Source organism: Osmerus mordax, chromosome 9 (assembly GCF_038355195.1).
Source record: "Osmerus mordax isolate fOsmMor3 chromosome 9, fOsmMor3.pri, whole genome shotgun sequence".
NCBI classification, from domain to species: domain Eukaryota; kingdom Metazoa; phylum Chordata; class Actinopteri; order Osmeriformes; family Osmeridae; genus Osmerus; species Osmerus mordax.
This window is the reverse complement of record NC_090058.1, coordinates 7,302,066-7,319,026: the sequence shown is the minus strand read 5'-3', so window position 1 is coordinate 7,319,026 and position 16,961 is coordinate 7,302,066. Positions and strand designations below refer to the sequence as shown.

Below are 16,961 nucleotides of genomic sequence, written 5' to 3'. Positions count from 1 at the left end.
AGGGTGTGTCCCTTGTGTGTGTTTACGTATCACTTAGAAACACACCGTTTTGGCTAAGTCTGTGGCATCAGGCCAGTGACATGCATGCTTGTCACAGTGCTCTTCGCGGCTGTCTGGGCAGTCTTGGTTGAGCGATGCGGCGTGAGGTTCAGAGGTCAGTGGTGGGGTGAGGCCTGCTGTCAGGGAGGTGCTAGTGGACACAAAGGGAGTGGGCGGCAGGACTGCTCCTCTCCCTCTTTCTCACTCTCTCTGTTTGGAGAGGAGGGGGGGTGTAGGGGTGGTCTGAGTTTGAGATAAGACCCCGTTGAGAGGGAAGGAGTGTATGTGGGGTCTGTGTGTGAAATGGAAAGTGACGGTGTGTGCGTGTGTATTTGTGCACACACTTTTCAGTTTATTTTACGTGTGGTATTCCAGGTCACAGAACGGGTCCCTCTGGACAGGACTGGGGGTGAAAGGGGGGGGGGGGGGGCATTTTGAGGAGCGGTCCCCTCAGAGAGAGGTGCGGGGAGGGTCCGGCGGGGCCGGGGCAGCCTGCTAATGATGAGCCATCTGAGGCCTCCATTCACCTTGAACATGGGCTGCTGCTGCCTGACCTTGGCTTTGATCCACAAAGACTCTTGACCCCCACCATTCCCTTTTGGACAACACCCCTGCCATCTGGACAATGCACACGCACTCATGCATGCATATGCATGCATGGATGCACACACACGCAACCTCATGCGCACACACGTGCACACACAGGGGCATCATTGTTTGTCCTTCCTTTTTGATTTCAGAAATTTTGCTGAAACAAACACACGGAATGGTATGTTGATGCGTGTGTGTGTGTGTGTGTGTGAGTATGAGCCACAAACAGACGTCTCACGCCACAGACAAACGCCAGTTTTAAGCATGCTGTGACTCACTGCTGTCATCTCTAGCACTGTGGGCCAAAGGAAGAGAGGGGCAGGGTGTGTGGACTGTGGAGGGCAGAAAAGGACTTTTATCTGCCAAATGTGTAAATGGACCATTGTTGAGTGGATTTGAATCACACTTTGAATCACACTTTTTCTTGGTGTTATCTGGCCAAATCGTTTTTTCTCTTCTCCCCCGTGTTCGATTTAAAATGGCCTTTTTCTCCAGTCAGGTAAAACCTAAGTTTTACCTTGCTAGTAGTTTTGAAGATAGTCAGACGAAAGAATGCGTCAAAAATACAGATATATTTTATTTTGGGGTTTATCATCTAGCTTTTAACACGCTTCATCGCAGTTACATTCCCGTGCCTCTCTCCTCTATAATAGGAATGTGCAGCGGGTCGGAACGCTTGGGATTCGTTGGAAATTCCCAAAGTGGTGCAGCACCCCAGCCGTTTCCTTGATCAGGCTTGCAGCAGTCAGCTGGAAGGTGGCTGTTATCCACAGCGACACGGGTGACTTGCGTTGGGAGACGCTTGGGAAGGAAGCGCGTCTCTGTGCTTCCCCGTTCTCTCTCTGTTTCACATCATCTCCAACTACCTGTGACCGGATTGTCTGAGCAACGCCAGAGTCGATAGTGAAAGGCAATGTCAGAAGACATTACCTGACGCCACAGCCTAACAATCTAATAATCGGCTCAATCACGTCCCAGGTTTAGGGGTAAATTCCAGACTGTACAAGCAAGCGTTTCAGCTTTTCACCTGCGGAACAGCTATTGGAATATGCATTTTCTTGCAGGCTTTGAACTCTCATGACAAATAAATCTAAATTTAAATGAATATGGATCCATGACTACCAATGAGAGTCCCTGACAAGTCCCTTAGTCGGTGGGCGGGTGGACACGACATGAGATATTGTCTTTGCGTCAAAGCCCCCGTTGCCATGAGCATGTCCCTTAATTGAGTAGAGTGGAGCGCCATCCAGAAGCAGCCCAGTCTCTGAGCAGGAGAACGCGCTGTACCCATGGTGGAGTAATTACAGACAAACATCGGGAGAGAGGGATGAGAGGAGAGAAGAGGAGAGGACAAGATTACCCCTCACTGTGCATTAGGCCTTATTGTCTGCCGCAATTCGTTCTTTTTTTTTTACGCGCCGATAGCATCGCACTTTTACTTAAATGACCTGATTGGAGCTTTTACTGGTGCTTATCTCTTTTCTCTCTCTCTTTTCTCTCTCACCCCCCTTTCTCTTTATCTCTCTATTCGCTCTGTGCCCTTAGTCTTTTTGTCTCACCATGTCTCTCTATCTCCATCTCCTCCTTTACTATCGCTCTCTGTATTTGTTTGTTTCACTCTTGTTCTTCATGATTTGTTTTCAGACTCCCTCTCCCTCACTCCCAGTAGCTGGGATAGAAACAGGGGCAGCGACAAAGCACAGGGTTGGGCTACTTGTGTGTGAGAAGAGAGAGAGTGTGTGAGTGAATGTCAACTGGTTCCAGCTGGAGTCAATATTTGCTTTTGGAATCTCAATAACAGGGCAGGTTTGAGTCATCTGCATCTCTGATAATGGACACCCATATGGCTCTGTTGACCCACTGGCCCAGGGCTGTAGTTGTCTCTATCTCTCTGTCTCTCTCTCTCTCTCGTCTATTCTTCCATTTCTCTCTCTCTCCTACTCTCTCTCTTGTTCAATTCTGACTTGAACAGATTTCCTCGTATTTGTCTAATGCTTTCTGTCCATCTCTCATTTCTCTCTCTCTCTTCCTTGCTCCATCTTTGACCCTCGCTCCCCCTCTTTCTCCTTCTCATCCATAAAACCCTGGGTATGACCAAGCACACCGAGCTGTGACCAAGGTTGCCATGGCAGCTAAGCCAGCAATGTTCTGGCGGTGTCTGGTGGTCAAGACTGCCGAGTCGTGAAACACCAAGAAATGATGACCATGCGCCAGAGGAAAGCGGAGGCGTACCGTAAGATCAGAGCTCCGGAGCGGTAAGAGTGTCACAAGGAGGAGTCAGGTGGCTGAGCGGTGAGGGACTCGGGCTAGTAATCCGAAGGTTGCCAGTTCGATTCCCAGCCGCGCCAAAATGACGTTGTGTCCTTGGGCAAGGCACTTCACCCTACTTACCTCGGGGGAATGTCCCTGTACTTACTGTAAGTCGCTCTGGATAAGAGCGTCTGCTAAATGACTAAATGTAAATGTAAGGCTCCCGGAGCCTGATCCTGGACAGGCTGTCCTGACTCCCTGTCTCTCCGTAGAAGCTTGAGAGGCTCTGGAACCACTCTGTCTGCTTTGTCTCCTGACAGCCAACACACTTCACACATAGCACAAATACACACTCACACACACGCGTACACATAAATACACTCTCTCTCCTACACGCACACACATAAATACACAAAGACGCACCGTCAGACACACACGAATAGACACACATTCCCTGATTCTCCTCGATTCTTTTTCTCTCTCATTGTCTCTCTGCACCTCTGTTTCTCTCCTGCCGTCCCTCCCTCCCTCCCTGTCTCTGTGTCAGCATGGTGAGCAGATTGTCTGCAGCCGTCTCCAGTGTGTCCAGGGCCTCAGGCTCAGGTGCCTGTCAGACCCACTTTGCTACGGTTCCCTTTAGACGTTGGTCACGCCTGCCTCTAACCCGGCTGTGCCGACACGTACCCAGCCCAGCCAGTCCTGACAAACCTCAGCCTAGCCTAAACTACTCCTGTTGAAAGCTGGTTTAGCCTGACCGGCTCCAGCCAAACCTTAGCCTTAGCCTAAACTAGTACAAGTCCAGGCCTGGCCTGACTACTCTAGCCTAGGTTAGCATAGCATAGCCTGGCATAGAGACAATTGAGCCGTAGTGTAACCTAGTTCAGTCTCTCCACGGGACTGAGAGCAGTGAGGTGCTGGCAGCAGCCCTCTAATGAGCTGGGCATGGCACCAGTGGCTGCCTCACAGAGGAGGGACAGAGTTTGGCAGGCAATTTGTCAGGCTCCGGCCATCAACAAGGCATGGCCAAAGCAGACAGGCGTGAGGACCATTAGAGACACATTCTAGCACACACACTGTACCACATTCTCACACTCACACACACATACACTCTCACAATTTAATGTGGCCCATTCTTTTCTACTGTATAGGGTTGTGTTGTGATCATGATATCTTTGGCTTGTGTAATACAAAACAGACTGTATTTTTGGGTTGTGGGAAGAGAGATGGGGGACTGAGGTAGGGTTAGAGGGATGGTGAAGATGAAGGATCTCTGTCATGCATGTGATTATTGGATCTGGTCAATGCTTTCCCATTTGGACAGTATGCGTATCTTTCTCTTGTTATTTGTTTCACACTTTAAGTTATGCGCAGAGAGGTTTCAGCTAGGTGTGAACGGTGTGCAGTCTTCCTTCTGTATTGTGTGTGTGTGTGTGTGTCGTGGTTTTACCTTGACCGTAGTCTTTCAGCTATGAAGAGCGTGCTCTCTACCTGGAGGCCATCGTGCAGAACCACCGAGAGGTCATGACCTTCGAGGACTTTGCGTCCCAGGTGTTCTCCCCCTCCCCCAGCTATTACCCAATGAGCGGGACAGGTAAGAGAGCTGAACACACCTGCCACAGCCCATCTCTCCTCCTCTGCACCGCTCTCTCTCTCCCTCTCTTACTCCCTCTCCTCCTTCTCCATGGCACACCTGTTTCCTCTCCTCCTCGCATCCCTCTGTCTCCCTCTCCTCCTTCCACAGCCACGCAGGGTGATGAATATCAAACAGCCCTCCACACCTTCTGAGTAGGAGCAGCATCAAAGACTCTACAAGTTTTCTCTGTCTCTCGCCCAATCTCTCTCTCTTTCTCTCCTCTCCTGTTTCATCTTTCCCTTCCTATCATTAATACACACAACCACACCTTTCATGCAATTATCGCCATTCAAATATACATGCCACTTTGTTGAATGGAGGTCAAAGCTGTGTGTGTTTGTGTGTATCCATCCCTCTGTATCACACACCTACAGCACAGGAACACAGTGCCAGTTAAGCCCAGCATTGTAGCCAACTGTGTGGCGGTTCTAGGAAAGTAGGGTTAGGGTGTGTTTAATGTTTGCCTGATAGGATATATAGCCCTATCTACCATAGGTCCAAGACTATCTGCAACAAGGCTAACAGGAAATTAATACAATTACCCATTCTTTAGTTACTGAACACCTGGAAAGTTTGTCAATATTTTCTATAGAGAGGGAGACAAAGCCAGAGAGAAACAGAGAGACCAAGAGAGAGAGGAATTAATTAGTTTGAAAATGTGTATGAGTGCATGCATGTGTGTGCGTGCATGCCAGTGTGTGTACCGATCTCAGCAAGCAGTCCCAGAAGGCAGGACAGATAAGCAGACAAGCAGCTCCATTAACATAATTGTAGCTGGTTCTCCGGGAGGTGTAAAGAATCCTCACCCCGAACTACTCTGACCCTTGATAGAAAGGGGGGAAAGAGAGAGGAACAGAGAGGGTGAATAAACACAGTTCTAAAACAGGGAATGGAGGAAAGAGGTAGCTGTAAAGGAGAGGGAGAGAGTGATAAAAGGAAAGAGAAATTGGGAAGTGAATACAGTGGGAAGGAGAGAAAGGACTGAGCGGGACAGAGGGAAGGGAGAGAGGGCTGGGCAATTACCTGAGCCTGGGTATTCATGTTTTTTCTGTCTGCCAGGGTGGGCTGTGTGAGCGAGGGTGTCTTTGTAGCAAGGCCGAGGGAGATAGCTAGGCTACACTTGGAGAGAGGGGGCTGACAGGGAGGTAGTTTCTCTCGTTAGCCAAACCAGGAGTAGCTTCACAGAGTGATAGTTGCCCGAACTCTATACTCTATACTGGGTTTGGTATGTACAGTGCTATGTAATTTTGTGGGTGTGTGTGTGCGCACATCTGCAGCGTCCAGAACAAATCTTTCCCCTGCAGTGGGTTCACAGTCAGCTGGCCCTCCGTCACAGCTGTGTCTAGGCACCGCAGCATGGACATGCCGGGCTGTTCCACACATCACGCAGACTTCACCTGGCAATCTTCTAAACAAGGGGGAGGTTAAAGCCTACTCTCACACACACACACACACACACTATATCTCTCACACACACACTCTCTCACACACACACATAATGTGCAGGTGCACTTGGCTTTCTTCAGTGAGAGTTTTTCTTTTCTCTTTTTCTCTCCCCCTCTTACAGGAGTTGTTTGGCTCGCCTGTTTCTTTTCTCCCTCAGATGTTGTTTTCTGTGTACAGCAAAAGCAATGCCGACTGGACAGGCCTCGCTAGTAGAGGAATCCATTGAATGCAATTGCAATTGTTACCAGATTGTCGTCGTCCTCCTGTCTCTAGTATGTCCATGTCAGTGTGCCCTATGCTCTGGTGAAGTCACTGCAGGATTAAAAACAGCCATCCCCATCAGCGAATCTGCTTCATCATGTCCCTTTGAGCCTCACTCGGTCTGCAATGCCTGGCTTAAAATGCTGCTCTCCATCCTCACCCTTTTAACATGTGTGCCTTTCCCCCTTGGCCCATTCTTTGTGTGTGTGTGCGTGTGTCTGTATGTGTGTGCGTGTGTGTGCCCATATGCCACGCTTTGGCTCCCTGCTCCACTAACATGTCACCCATGACAGCGTGCAGGCGTTGGCCGGGGATGGTTTGGGACATGGAGTACCCCTGGGCCAAGCTGGACTGTAAGACTCTCTGCCTGCTTCCTCCTGTAGGCATGAAGCCCCACCGTGTTCTCCCACACACCCCCTGACCCTCTGGAGCCCACTGACCCCCCCCCCCCCCAAACTACATTTTGTAACATTTCGTAACCCCTTGTGTCCTGAATGCAGCCTCCACTCCTTAACTCCTTCAGCTGCCCGAAGCCCACTCTCTCTGCTTCCTGCATGAGCTGGGTGTCCAAACAGCAGTATTTTTCACTTCTGTTTTATCTGTGCACTCATTGTGTTGGGTTGTGTTTTGTTGAATGACATTTTGATGCTTGACCTATTTAGGTTAACCCACGGACTTTGACTAAATTCAGTTTTTGCTTCACTTGTCTTCAACTAAGGCAAGCGTGATGGAAAGTGTTTTGTTCATAATGATTTCTAACTAACAGAGATGGTCTCTTTTTCCTGAGTGGGGACTGCCATCTCTCATGCTGCCCTGTGATACTTGGCAAGCTCTGTTCTTTCACGTCTCAACTTTCTTTGTAGAATTTTCAGACTCATCAAGATCTTCTGGTCAGATTCACGCATAATTCAGATACAGGGACCTAACATTTCCACAACAATCTTGTCTAACAAATTCATACTGTATATCTCACAACTTTCAGTGTCCCACTGACTAACCCCAAGCGGAAAAAGAGTATACTTAAATCTAAATTACATAATCGAATAAGAGCTTTATATGTTTTCCATTATATTTATATTTGTACTCAAACGGTACTGATTGTGTATATTCACATACTTATTGACAACCTTTATATGTAAGTATGTTTGTACTTTGTAAGTATACTTTAAGTATAATATTTTTTCGCTTGAGACCACAACGCCACACAATCAGTCTGAATGTTCCACCTTACCCCCCTTCATCCCCTTCATCCCCTTCAACCCCTACCCCCATCCCCCTCACCCCCCACCCCCCCTAAACAGAGTGTTCTCTACAGCGCTGTGTTGTGTCGTGGTGTGACCCTGCCTTACGTGATGCTCTACTGTCTGTTTCTTTTTTGTTTCTTTGTTTCTTTTTTAGATTAAAATATATTAAAGGTCTCGTAAAGATATTTGAAGAAGGTAAGCCCCGAGATGGGACCAGAAGCCTGTGTGCAGCCCCTCCCTGCTTGTTGGAGCGAGGGGGCGCCCCACTCACTCTCTCTCTCCTTCTCTCGCTTGTTCACTCACCCTCGCTGGTTCCCTTTCCTTTATATTTGGTACTAACAAACTTTATTTACCCAACGCTCCATAAGAGTAAGGGGGGTGTAAATAGCGGGAGGCTGTGTCAAGGGTTTGGGCGGGGAGGGGGGGTGGTTCGGATGGGGAGGAGGTCCCGTTTGACGAGGGTTTGTTGATCGAGAGCAGTGCACGATGGGGACACTTAGCACCTGACTAAGTAGCAGCATGAACAATACAGTGCACACTTCTGGCTCGGCTTCTGCATGTGGTGTCGCTTTATCCTCCCCCGACAAACACTCCTCTCTTTTTGTTTTCGTCCCCTTTTTTTTCTTCTTTTCTTCCCGTTTCTCTCTCTCTCTGTTTGCCCGAGGCAGACTCTGACACCAGCACCTGCCGCACCGGAGAGAGAGAGAGCGTCTTTGTCATCCGACAACCTTGTTTGCACTGCTGCAGGGGGACGGGGGGGGAGGAAGAGACTCATTTAAAACTTCCTTTGTTGAGGGTTTTTTGTTTCTTCATCTTTTCTTTTTTTTCTCCAAAATTTACTTTTCTCTTTGTCTATCTTTCATTCTTGGTCACTCTCTCTGCATTCCTTTGTGTTTTCTCATATTTTTCTGAGACAGATTTATCAAAAACAGACAACGGTATTGATACAGACAGATTTACTTTCAATTAAATTATGGGGATTCTATTCATTGTTTTGTTTTCACTATTTCTGACGTGCAGTGAATCGTTTCTTTGTATGGCTTTAGAGTTAGCAGAGTATAAGGCCTTTGTAGTGCTTTGTATTTGAGAGAGGCTGACCCACCTCCACCCCCCTTCCACATCAGAGCTCCCTGACAGGGCCCTGGAGTACATGGTCAGGGTAGCTCTTCCTAGTGTAGGAATGGCCTACCTGGAGGGCACTGGAATGTGTGAGCGTGGCAGTTGGTCAGACTCACGTTAGAACCGCCTCCCAACCCCCCTGATCCCCTCCCTCTCTTCGTTTTTGATATGCGTAATGAGGATCTGCGGTACATATTCAGTCTATTGTACTAACCCCCCACCCAGTATAAGTCAGTGGGCCTGGTGTCCACGGCGCTGCCGAGTGTCTGTTACTCCAACCATCTGCCGTGCCTTTTAGATACAGCAACTTGAGATGCTTCAGGGAAAAAAAGAGGGGAGATGAAAAAGAGGGGCTAGGAAATAAAATAGTCCAGCAGATGCCATCTCTTTCACAAAGAGAGGGAAGTTGTTTAAACACGAGGCATTGTAATATGGGTGTTTGGGGAAAGGGACAGCAGAGTAGAGTGGACTGTCGTATGCAAATTAGTTGGTCCATTCTTCCTTGTTGCTCCCACTTATCACTGCTTGGGGTCTGTAATTGTAGGCTTGAATCTTTTTTTGTTTGTTTTTTCCTCTTCAGAATGGACAGTGTTTTATACGGGACACGTTTGTGATTGTCCATGTTAAATTGTGGAGATTTTCTCCTACGTGGTACACTCGCAACAAAAGCTCAATCTTTTTAAGCGTTCTTCTACCAAATCATGCAAGCATCTGGAGAAGTATACTTGTGTTTGGGAGTCAGACCGAGCATGTGAAGGGGGCCCCACGTTTATTTGCTATCAGACTGTCTATTTCAGGCTAATCGGTGCACCTGATTGTTTGTTTTTTTGGTGTGGTCAAATGAATCCGCTCCAAGATTGTGTAACATGGTGATTACCAGACATTGTGTTTTCTTATTTGACTTTCTTAATTTTACTCTTAAAAAGCAGTTGGGCGAGTCTGCTTTTTGGGTGCCCTGGGAAACATGCATGGCAGAGCATGCTGGAGTATGCCACATACTCAAGATCTCTGAGAACTAATGCCACATATCTGACCCATCTTTCTCTGCCCCATCTCTTTCTTTCTCTTCCCCAACCCACCCCCTCTCAATATCCGTCTCTCCTTTCTCCCGCTCTCCCTTTTTCCAGGCTCGTTAAGCGGCAGCACAAGTGCCGAGCTCAGTGTTGCCGTAGGAACAGACTCGGTGGACCAGGTCTCTCCTACGATGCCCCGTGCCACAAAGAACCGGGTTTCTGGAAAACTCCGTCGATCCGCCAGCGCCATAAGCAAATCCTCCAACTGAGCTCTTCACCCCACCTCCCATTCTGCCTTCAACTACTTATTACTCCCTTTAAAAGAAAACGCCTACCCCTTGTGACTGCAGTTTTGGGCCATTTGAATTATTATTGTTTGTTGTTGATGTTTTCTGTGTCATTTAAACATGTAACTGGAGCATATTGCAATTTATTTTAAATGGCAGTTAATTCTTTGATACATTTCCAGTTCAAACTGCGTAATTTAAGATGGACGTGAGATTAAGCTACTTAGGTTCATTCCAATGGAGAGTCCAGATTGTCACATTGTTTTGAAGTCGACCTGTAGTGAGAATTTCAGTCTGTTCTATGCCACAACTTTCAAGCCATAGCCCATCATCTGGTAGCTGACACTGTCGTAGAGAGAACTCTAAAGAGAGGGAGAGGACTGTGAGACTTGTGTTTCCCCAGGCTGCACTAACATGCAAAAACAAAACACTGAAACAGGACAGCCGCTAATGTAGTGATCATATGTAATCAAACTGTACAGGACTGAAAGTTCTGATCACCCGTACATTTTTATAAACAGTTTGTCTGCCTTTTGACCCCTCAATGGGTTTTATCATTGATCTCTCTTGCCCTTTTGAACCTACTGTGTAAAACACTGCAGAGCTCTCAATGCTGTTGATCGGGAGGATATTTAAGTGTGATGTCTTGTTTGTTTGGATCCTACGTTCATGTGTTTTTTGCCCACTCATCCTCTTATTGTGAAGAGGAGATGACTGTGTCATAGGAGATGCTGTTCTGGTGTACTCTGCAGACGCTCCATCTCTGTACGCCACATCCTGGTTACGGCGCACTGTGGAGCACGTGCAGTAGGAGGCTGTTTTTAATAGTTCCAAACCCAGAGTGGACAATCAATGACGTCATTCCAACAGGGCTAAATCGAAGATTTTCTTCTTTTTTTATCTCTAATTCCCTCTTTTAAATGGATTCCGATGGATTTTGTTGTTCTTTGATTAATGCAACTCTGCTGGAATGAGAAAAGACTGCATTTGTAATTATTTCATGATGTCGTTAACTCGGGCTCATAACCTATAATCAGATAAGTTCCTGTTGTCTCTTTCCTCCTCCTTCCTTCCCTGTCCTGTGAAGCTACCTAAATGACATTCCAGCGTTCCTATAGCCATGTCTTTTGCACTCACTGTCACAGAAAAGAAAACTAGAATTGAATGTGTCTCTGTTTGTTCTTGGATGTATATTGCTTTAATTTTATTTGATGAAATTTGTCTGTTCCGGGTGTACATACAGAGTAATATTTGATGAGTTATTTTGCTGTTGTGTTGAACTGTGTCATACATATGCTGTGTAGATGAGAATGCCGCAGGAGCCTCAGGTGAATCTTACTCCATGCACTGGTTTGTGTGTGTGTGTGTATGTTTGTGTGTGTCTGTGTGTTTGTGCGCGCCCCATGTGTTGTGCATGTGTGTGTGTTTGTGCGAGTGTGTGCATCCGTGTGTTTCTTTGTAGCGTGTGTGTTTGCTGAAGGAGCTCCTCCCAGTGCCTGTGTAACGTCTGTCCACCAGGGCCCTTCTCCCACACCCCTCTTCCTCCCCGCAACCTCCTTGCCACCTGATTACATTTATTTGGTTTATTTTCTTTGCTGTCAGAGGAGGCAGCAGACAGCTCACCCTGCCTTTCTGTCCTACTTTTCTTTTTTAACCGGGAGGAGGGACGGGGGTGGGTGTACGCTGCCATGTGATTGAACAGGTCAGCGTCTCTGCCTCCTTCACCCACTGACGGGGCTCCGGGCTGCTTTGTTTAGTCTTGATGTGAGGAGGTGCCCCCTTCTCTCCTTTTCTCTCTGAATCTGAATCGAATGGCACAGACTCCTCCTCTTTCCCATGATATGCCCTCAGTGGCCTCAAGGGACTAGAGGGGGAGGGGGGGGGGGGGTGGTGTAGATGGCATACCATTGCCGAGCCTAGTGGACCCTCCTAGCAACAGGAAGGCTGGCGCTGCCAATGCACCCTGCCCCCCTTGTTTGGGTTGCCACGGCTACAAGGTGTCCCCACCTACCCCGTGCCCACACCTAACCTGCAACACTATCCTAGTCAAGTCTGTTGCACTACTTTGCCTTACCTTTGTACATTTTCTCTTTCTATTATTAAATGTTCTTCTCCCTCTTGTTCTTTTTATTTTCTAATCCCTTCATTTCCCGAGCACTGATTAAATAGCAAAGGAGGCAGAAACTGGAGGTTTGTTCAGAATATAGTCCATTTTGTGCAGTTTAAGAATGTATGCAAATATGCTGACCTGAGTCAGAGCAACGCTCTCACCTTCCCCAGTAGTACCTGGAACCATCCGAATGGATTCTCCTAGGCGTTAAGGTTGTAGATAATAGATTAGATGTCGTGGATGGGGTTCCCTGTTCTATTCGGGAGTGTATATGGGCTGGAAAATGTTTTGACCATGACAAGGATTGTGTCTTATACTGGGTCTACTTATGTGAAGCAAGAATTTTAGTGTTAATTCAAGACTTTTGGGGTTAGGAATCCTGTACATTGTGTCAAATCGAGGGCTCCAGTCCTTTTCCTGAATATAAATATAATAATGCCTGTAATATAATATTTGTAAGAGGAAGAGGGAAAAGAGCTTGAAGATTTCATCATTACTTGTTAACATATCAAACTGTTTTTAATGACTGGAAGTCATGATATCTTTATTAGAAATGTGAAAATCGGAAAACATTTCATTAAATCAATTTGAAGTTCTACTCTTTTTGTGTGTGTATGTTTGTTGAAAGGATGTTCCACTTACATTGTGCATACTCTTATGGCTCATAAAACTGAAGGAGATCAGTGTATGTGGCGGGGCTCCTGGGATGATTCAGCAGAGGGTGGGGTGAAGGGGCCGGTGGGGGAAAAGATGGGGGCGGGGTTGAAGGATTGGGATGGGGTTGTAAGGGAAGCGGGTGGGTGGCTGACATGAGGGTACTATTGGATGGATGGGGACGGAAGGGGAGGGGGTTGGGTTGACCCTGGCCCAGCCCTAACAGCCCCAGCAGCAGCAGTGGTAACCTGACCCCCTCCCATCTGTCCCCCTGCTGCTCAGGCCAGAGGAGGGGGTACCGGTGAGGGGAGGGGGGTGATGTAGCCCCCTCCATGACGTACAGGTGCTCTCTACAATTAGTCCTACCTTGTTCTTCCTTCCCTGGGAGCCAGGCTCAACATTTTATTATAATTGGAGGCTCAAAGCCCTCTGTGAAAGAGAGAAACAGAGCAAGGAATCCGAGAGACTTTGTAAATGTCATTGATGCTGAAAAATACATCTGGTAGTTTTAACCTGTACAATGAAATAGTGAAATAGGACCAACATGTGTCTGTCTACATCACCAGGGAACCACTGATGTGGTTTATGATGTTTCAAAACAGATTTTTGTATTAGGCGTATTGAGACGATGTTGACATGGACATCGCAGTCTCAAGTTTTCTCTGAGCTAGATGAACAGCAGTCTGAACCACAATGAGCTTTGTAACTACATCCTCTGTCCTCTTGTCATGTTGTGACTTGAAATTATGTGAATTTATGATTGTTCTTTAAGTGCTCTCTTTTTTGTAGTGACAGGACCCCTTTGAGCCTCTGTAGAATGATTTAGTATGACTCTGATATCAGACTGATAAATTGCCAATCAATAGACCAGGCGACCTGCTAAGGGTTTGTCGGTGTTGTATTACATGGTACACCTCGTTCAGTGAAACATTGCCTGAGGTTGATCCGGAATGGCACTGGAATGTTACCAGAGATTTGCATAGGATGTAGACTAGGCTACCTCACTCTGGGAATGCCTTCATTGAAGTTCCAAACTCCTACAAACGGTTTCAACGGTATTGTTAAGAGCCCTATGCGCATATCCTCTCTTACGTCACGCTTTTGGCTAACAGGCGTAGTTGGAGTTTTTTGACATTTTGGCCTACACAGCTTATCATATTGAAAGTTTAGGCTTACCTAGAACTGGTAGCCTACTAAACAGAAACATTCGAGTGCTTGTTTTGAAAATATTTTTATTTTATTTTATGATAGACGACAACGATGTACACATACAATCAAAGCGCTATAAAAGCCAACATTTAACAACATAACATGTCCATAGAAAAAGATTGCATCTAAGTTAAGAGCTCTACGTTTAACAAGAGCTGTGGAGATTGAATTTAAACCGACCCACGACAACTATCACAACTCAAAATTTTGACAAAACATTTGGCTACGACATGTAAACTGCCAGAACGATTCACAGAATAATCACACAACACAATTATAATTTACATAAAATAATTGCAGAATAAATAAATAAATAAAATTATGATGAAAATATTGCAACAATTATACTTAACAATAAAATATGTGCCAGCATTCAAAATGAAAACAATCTTTATATTATGTTGACTTTTTAAGGCAGTTGTACAGCGGAGTTTCCATTAGGCTATATTCTAAAGGCAATTGTGGTACTACTAAAAGGGAATGTTCCAGTCGTTTTATCATTTCAAGACAAAGTTGATAAGTGTGTCTTGTCATTCATAAACTAGCATAAAGCTACAGTGATACAGCAATTCACAGTCGGTGAATTAAAAGGCTCTGATGAGGAACAAATATCCATGGTGAATAAACATTTCTTAGGTCTAGAAGCTATTACTTGAGCACGTGTGCAGCTGTCCTAGAAAAATACCCTTTAACAGTCAAACTACGCTTTGTTTTATTTTGATAAACTAATTTGAGAGAAATCTCAAAATATAGGCCTATTTTATTCAAGATATAGATAAGCATTCAACAACCACTGATTGGCATGAATAAGACACACCATTGAACACACCATCTAAACATCAAGTTGCCCGGTCATTCATACAGTCGGGCCGTGAACATCACAGAAACCTTTTCTTTATTCAATGCCACGTTGTTTCCTGTCCAAAGGCACGCATTTTCTTATATTAGCACGCGGGGCGCACGGGCATTTGAAGAAGGATCACCTGCCTGTTTTCAGATGGGTGGCATTTGTTGATGTGCCTCGTGAGTCCCGGTGAGCTGTAGAAAGTGGCAGGGCAGTACTTGCAGGGATAAACCTGGGATGAGTGCATGAGACGCAGATGTCTCTCTTGGTTGGCCCTGTTGGGGAAATTCTCCCCACACACTGGACACAGAAGGCAGTCCACGGGGCTCAGATTCAGGGGACTTTGGTTTGGGTGCTGCTCTTCTGAGGACGAGGATACTTGAACCTGCTCTTCTACTCTGTCGCTGTGTTGAAATCCGTGGTCCTCGAAGATTTTATTTTGCAAGGCTTGATGTCCAAGAATATGTTTTCTTAGGTATGCTTGACGCTTAAACCTTTTCCCACAAAGTTGGCAGTCGTATAACCCATCTTCTGAGCCGGACTCGGACAGACCGGGACTCGGGGTGTCTCTGTCGCTCAGCATCTCAGGTCTTGTGTCTTTGGCTTCCTCGGGGATGGACTTGACAACGGGGGGTATTTTGGCGATGTCAGATTTCAAGTTCTGAGTGGGTGGCATTCCGGGTGCGCTTGGGACGCGCGGTTTGTGCCAGCGTCGGTGAGAGGCGAGGTTGGCCGGACAGCTGAACATCTTGTCACATTCGGGACATCTGTACTCAACTCTAACTATCCTAGAACACTTGTGCTGGGCTAGAGAAAATGGGTCCGCGTATTCCTCCTTACACAATTGGCAGATGTACTCTCCTAAAGGCTTATTACCTCCCGATGTCTGCGCTCTTGGTTTGGAGTCGACCGGTCCCTCTTTGATTTTAAGACCAAGCACCGGTGAAGTCGTGACTTCGTCCTCAAAATTTAGTTTTCTTATGGCTTTGGGTTTCTTCGATGCAGGTTTCTTGCGCTCATTGTCGGATGCGGGCCTTTTAGTGCCGGTCCGGATGGCCGTGGCGGGGATGCTGCTGGTGATGCCACTGCGATTGCTGTTGCTGCTTCCTATTTTCAGGTCCACTGGGGCGAATAGAAGATGGTCTAAACTCGAGAGGGAGGCAGGTGTCGGGAATGACTCGGCAGAAATCGGTGACCCCAGATTGAAACTTCGCTCGAAATATCTCCTTTCGTGTTCCTTGCTGATGGGCCGAGTCGGACTGTACAGTGCTTGGTACACCGCCTCAGGGTTTCCAAATTGCACCGGTTTACTCTCCAGCCTGGGAACTGGTGCGTCTGCGGCGAGATCCGGCGATATAACTGCTCGGTCAGGACTGGATGCAACAGACACTGCCGGGGATGAGTCGACCTGGCTATGAAAGGTTGGGATATGATGCTCCTGTTCATTTTCATCGGGACGAGTCCTGTAGGAAACATGTGCAGATTTCCTGTTTCTTTTTACTAGGAATCCTTTGGGCATCTTTGCGAATGATGGTGGAAAGGCACTTTGGAAAGGAGGGCGAAGTCTATATTATGATCCAGGTTTGTAAAATTGCAGACACGCAGGAGCTTAAGATGACAAACTTATATTTTCGCTATCGATTCCTCTGTTGCTGAAATGTTTTCGCCTCCAATGCATAGCTGCACTCTTTTTATGCCGGAATGATGCTATTGTTCTCGCCCCTTGTTGCGGCGTCCCCGACCAATCAGACGAAACTAAGATCCCAGTGGATTTGGTTGTGGGAGGGTTCAAAGCCTGGCTTTGGTGGATTTCGTTGGAGGATGTGCAGATAGCTGGGCAGATGTACTTGCGGTTTATTACATTAATGTGTGCGCGCGGCCCCGCCCTGACAGAGGCACACGCCGGGTCCTCCTCTTTTTACGGTCTGATGGCTTTCTATACAAATGCACACGTGCCACGGCTTTGTGGCTCTCCTCCGGGGGCCACAGAGCTGCCAAAAGGAAATGTCCGTCACTGCCGCAATCATCAAAATGTAGAATTAAGACAGGGACTGGAGGGGAGTGGGATTCACAGCATTGAGCCTAGGCTATATGATATTGACAATCCTTGGTATTAAAATGTGTGCGCATAATGTGTGCGCACACAGGGCTTCAATAACCCAAACCTTAAGCATCTTTACATGTTTGTTTGATGGTGGACGTGTTGTTATGTTTTTGTTTATATATTTCTATGCGTAACACTTCACACATACAACATCGTA

At 46.8% G+C, this 16,961-nt stretch overlaps 2 protein-coding genes across 6 annotated transcripts in view; one reads left to right on the top strand and one right to left on the bottom strand.

Annotated features, from left to right (window-relative positions):
- ralgapa2 (Ral GTPase activating protein catalytic subunit alpha 2) overlaps positions 1-12,585 on the top strand; it is an 87,140-nt gene extending 74,555 nt beyond the window's left edge. For 3 of the 5 annotated variants that reach the window (XM_067242519.1, XM_067242523.1, XM_067242518.1), the window contains 2 exons: positions 4,347-4,471; positions 9,711-12,585. In XM_067242519.1, coding sequence (XP_067098620.1) covers positions 4,347-4,471; positions 9,711-9,865 — 280 coding nt within the window. In that variant the 3' untranslated portion in view covers positions 9,866-12,585. The other 2 variants (XM_067242520.1, XM_067242521.1) reach the window with 2 other exon arrangements.
- Positions 12,586-14,800: 2,215 nt separating this feature from the next.
- Positions 14,801-16,219, bottom strand: insm1b (insulinoma-associated 1b). Its single transcript, XM_067243770.1, has one exon. It carries the CDS (start codon positions 16,217-16,219, stop codon positions 14,801-14,803), a length of 1,419 nt encoding a protein of 472 aa, XP_067099871.1.
- Between the last annotated feature and the right edge of the window lie 742 nt (positions 16,220-16,961).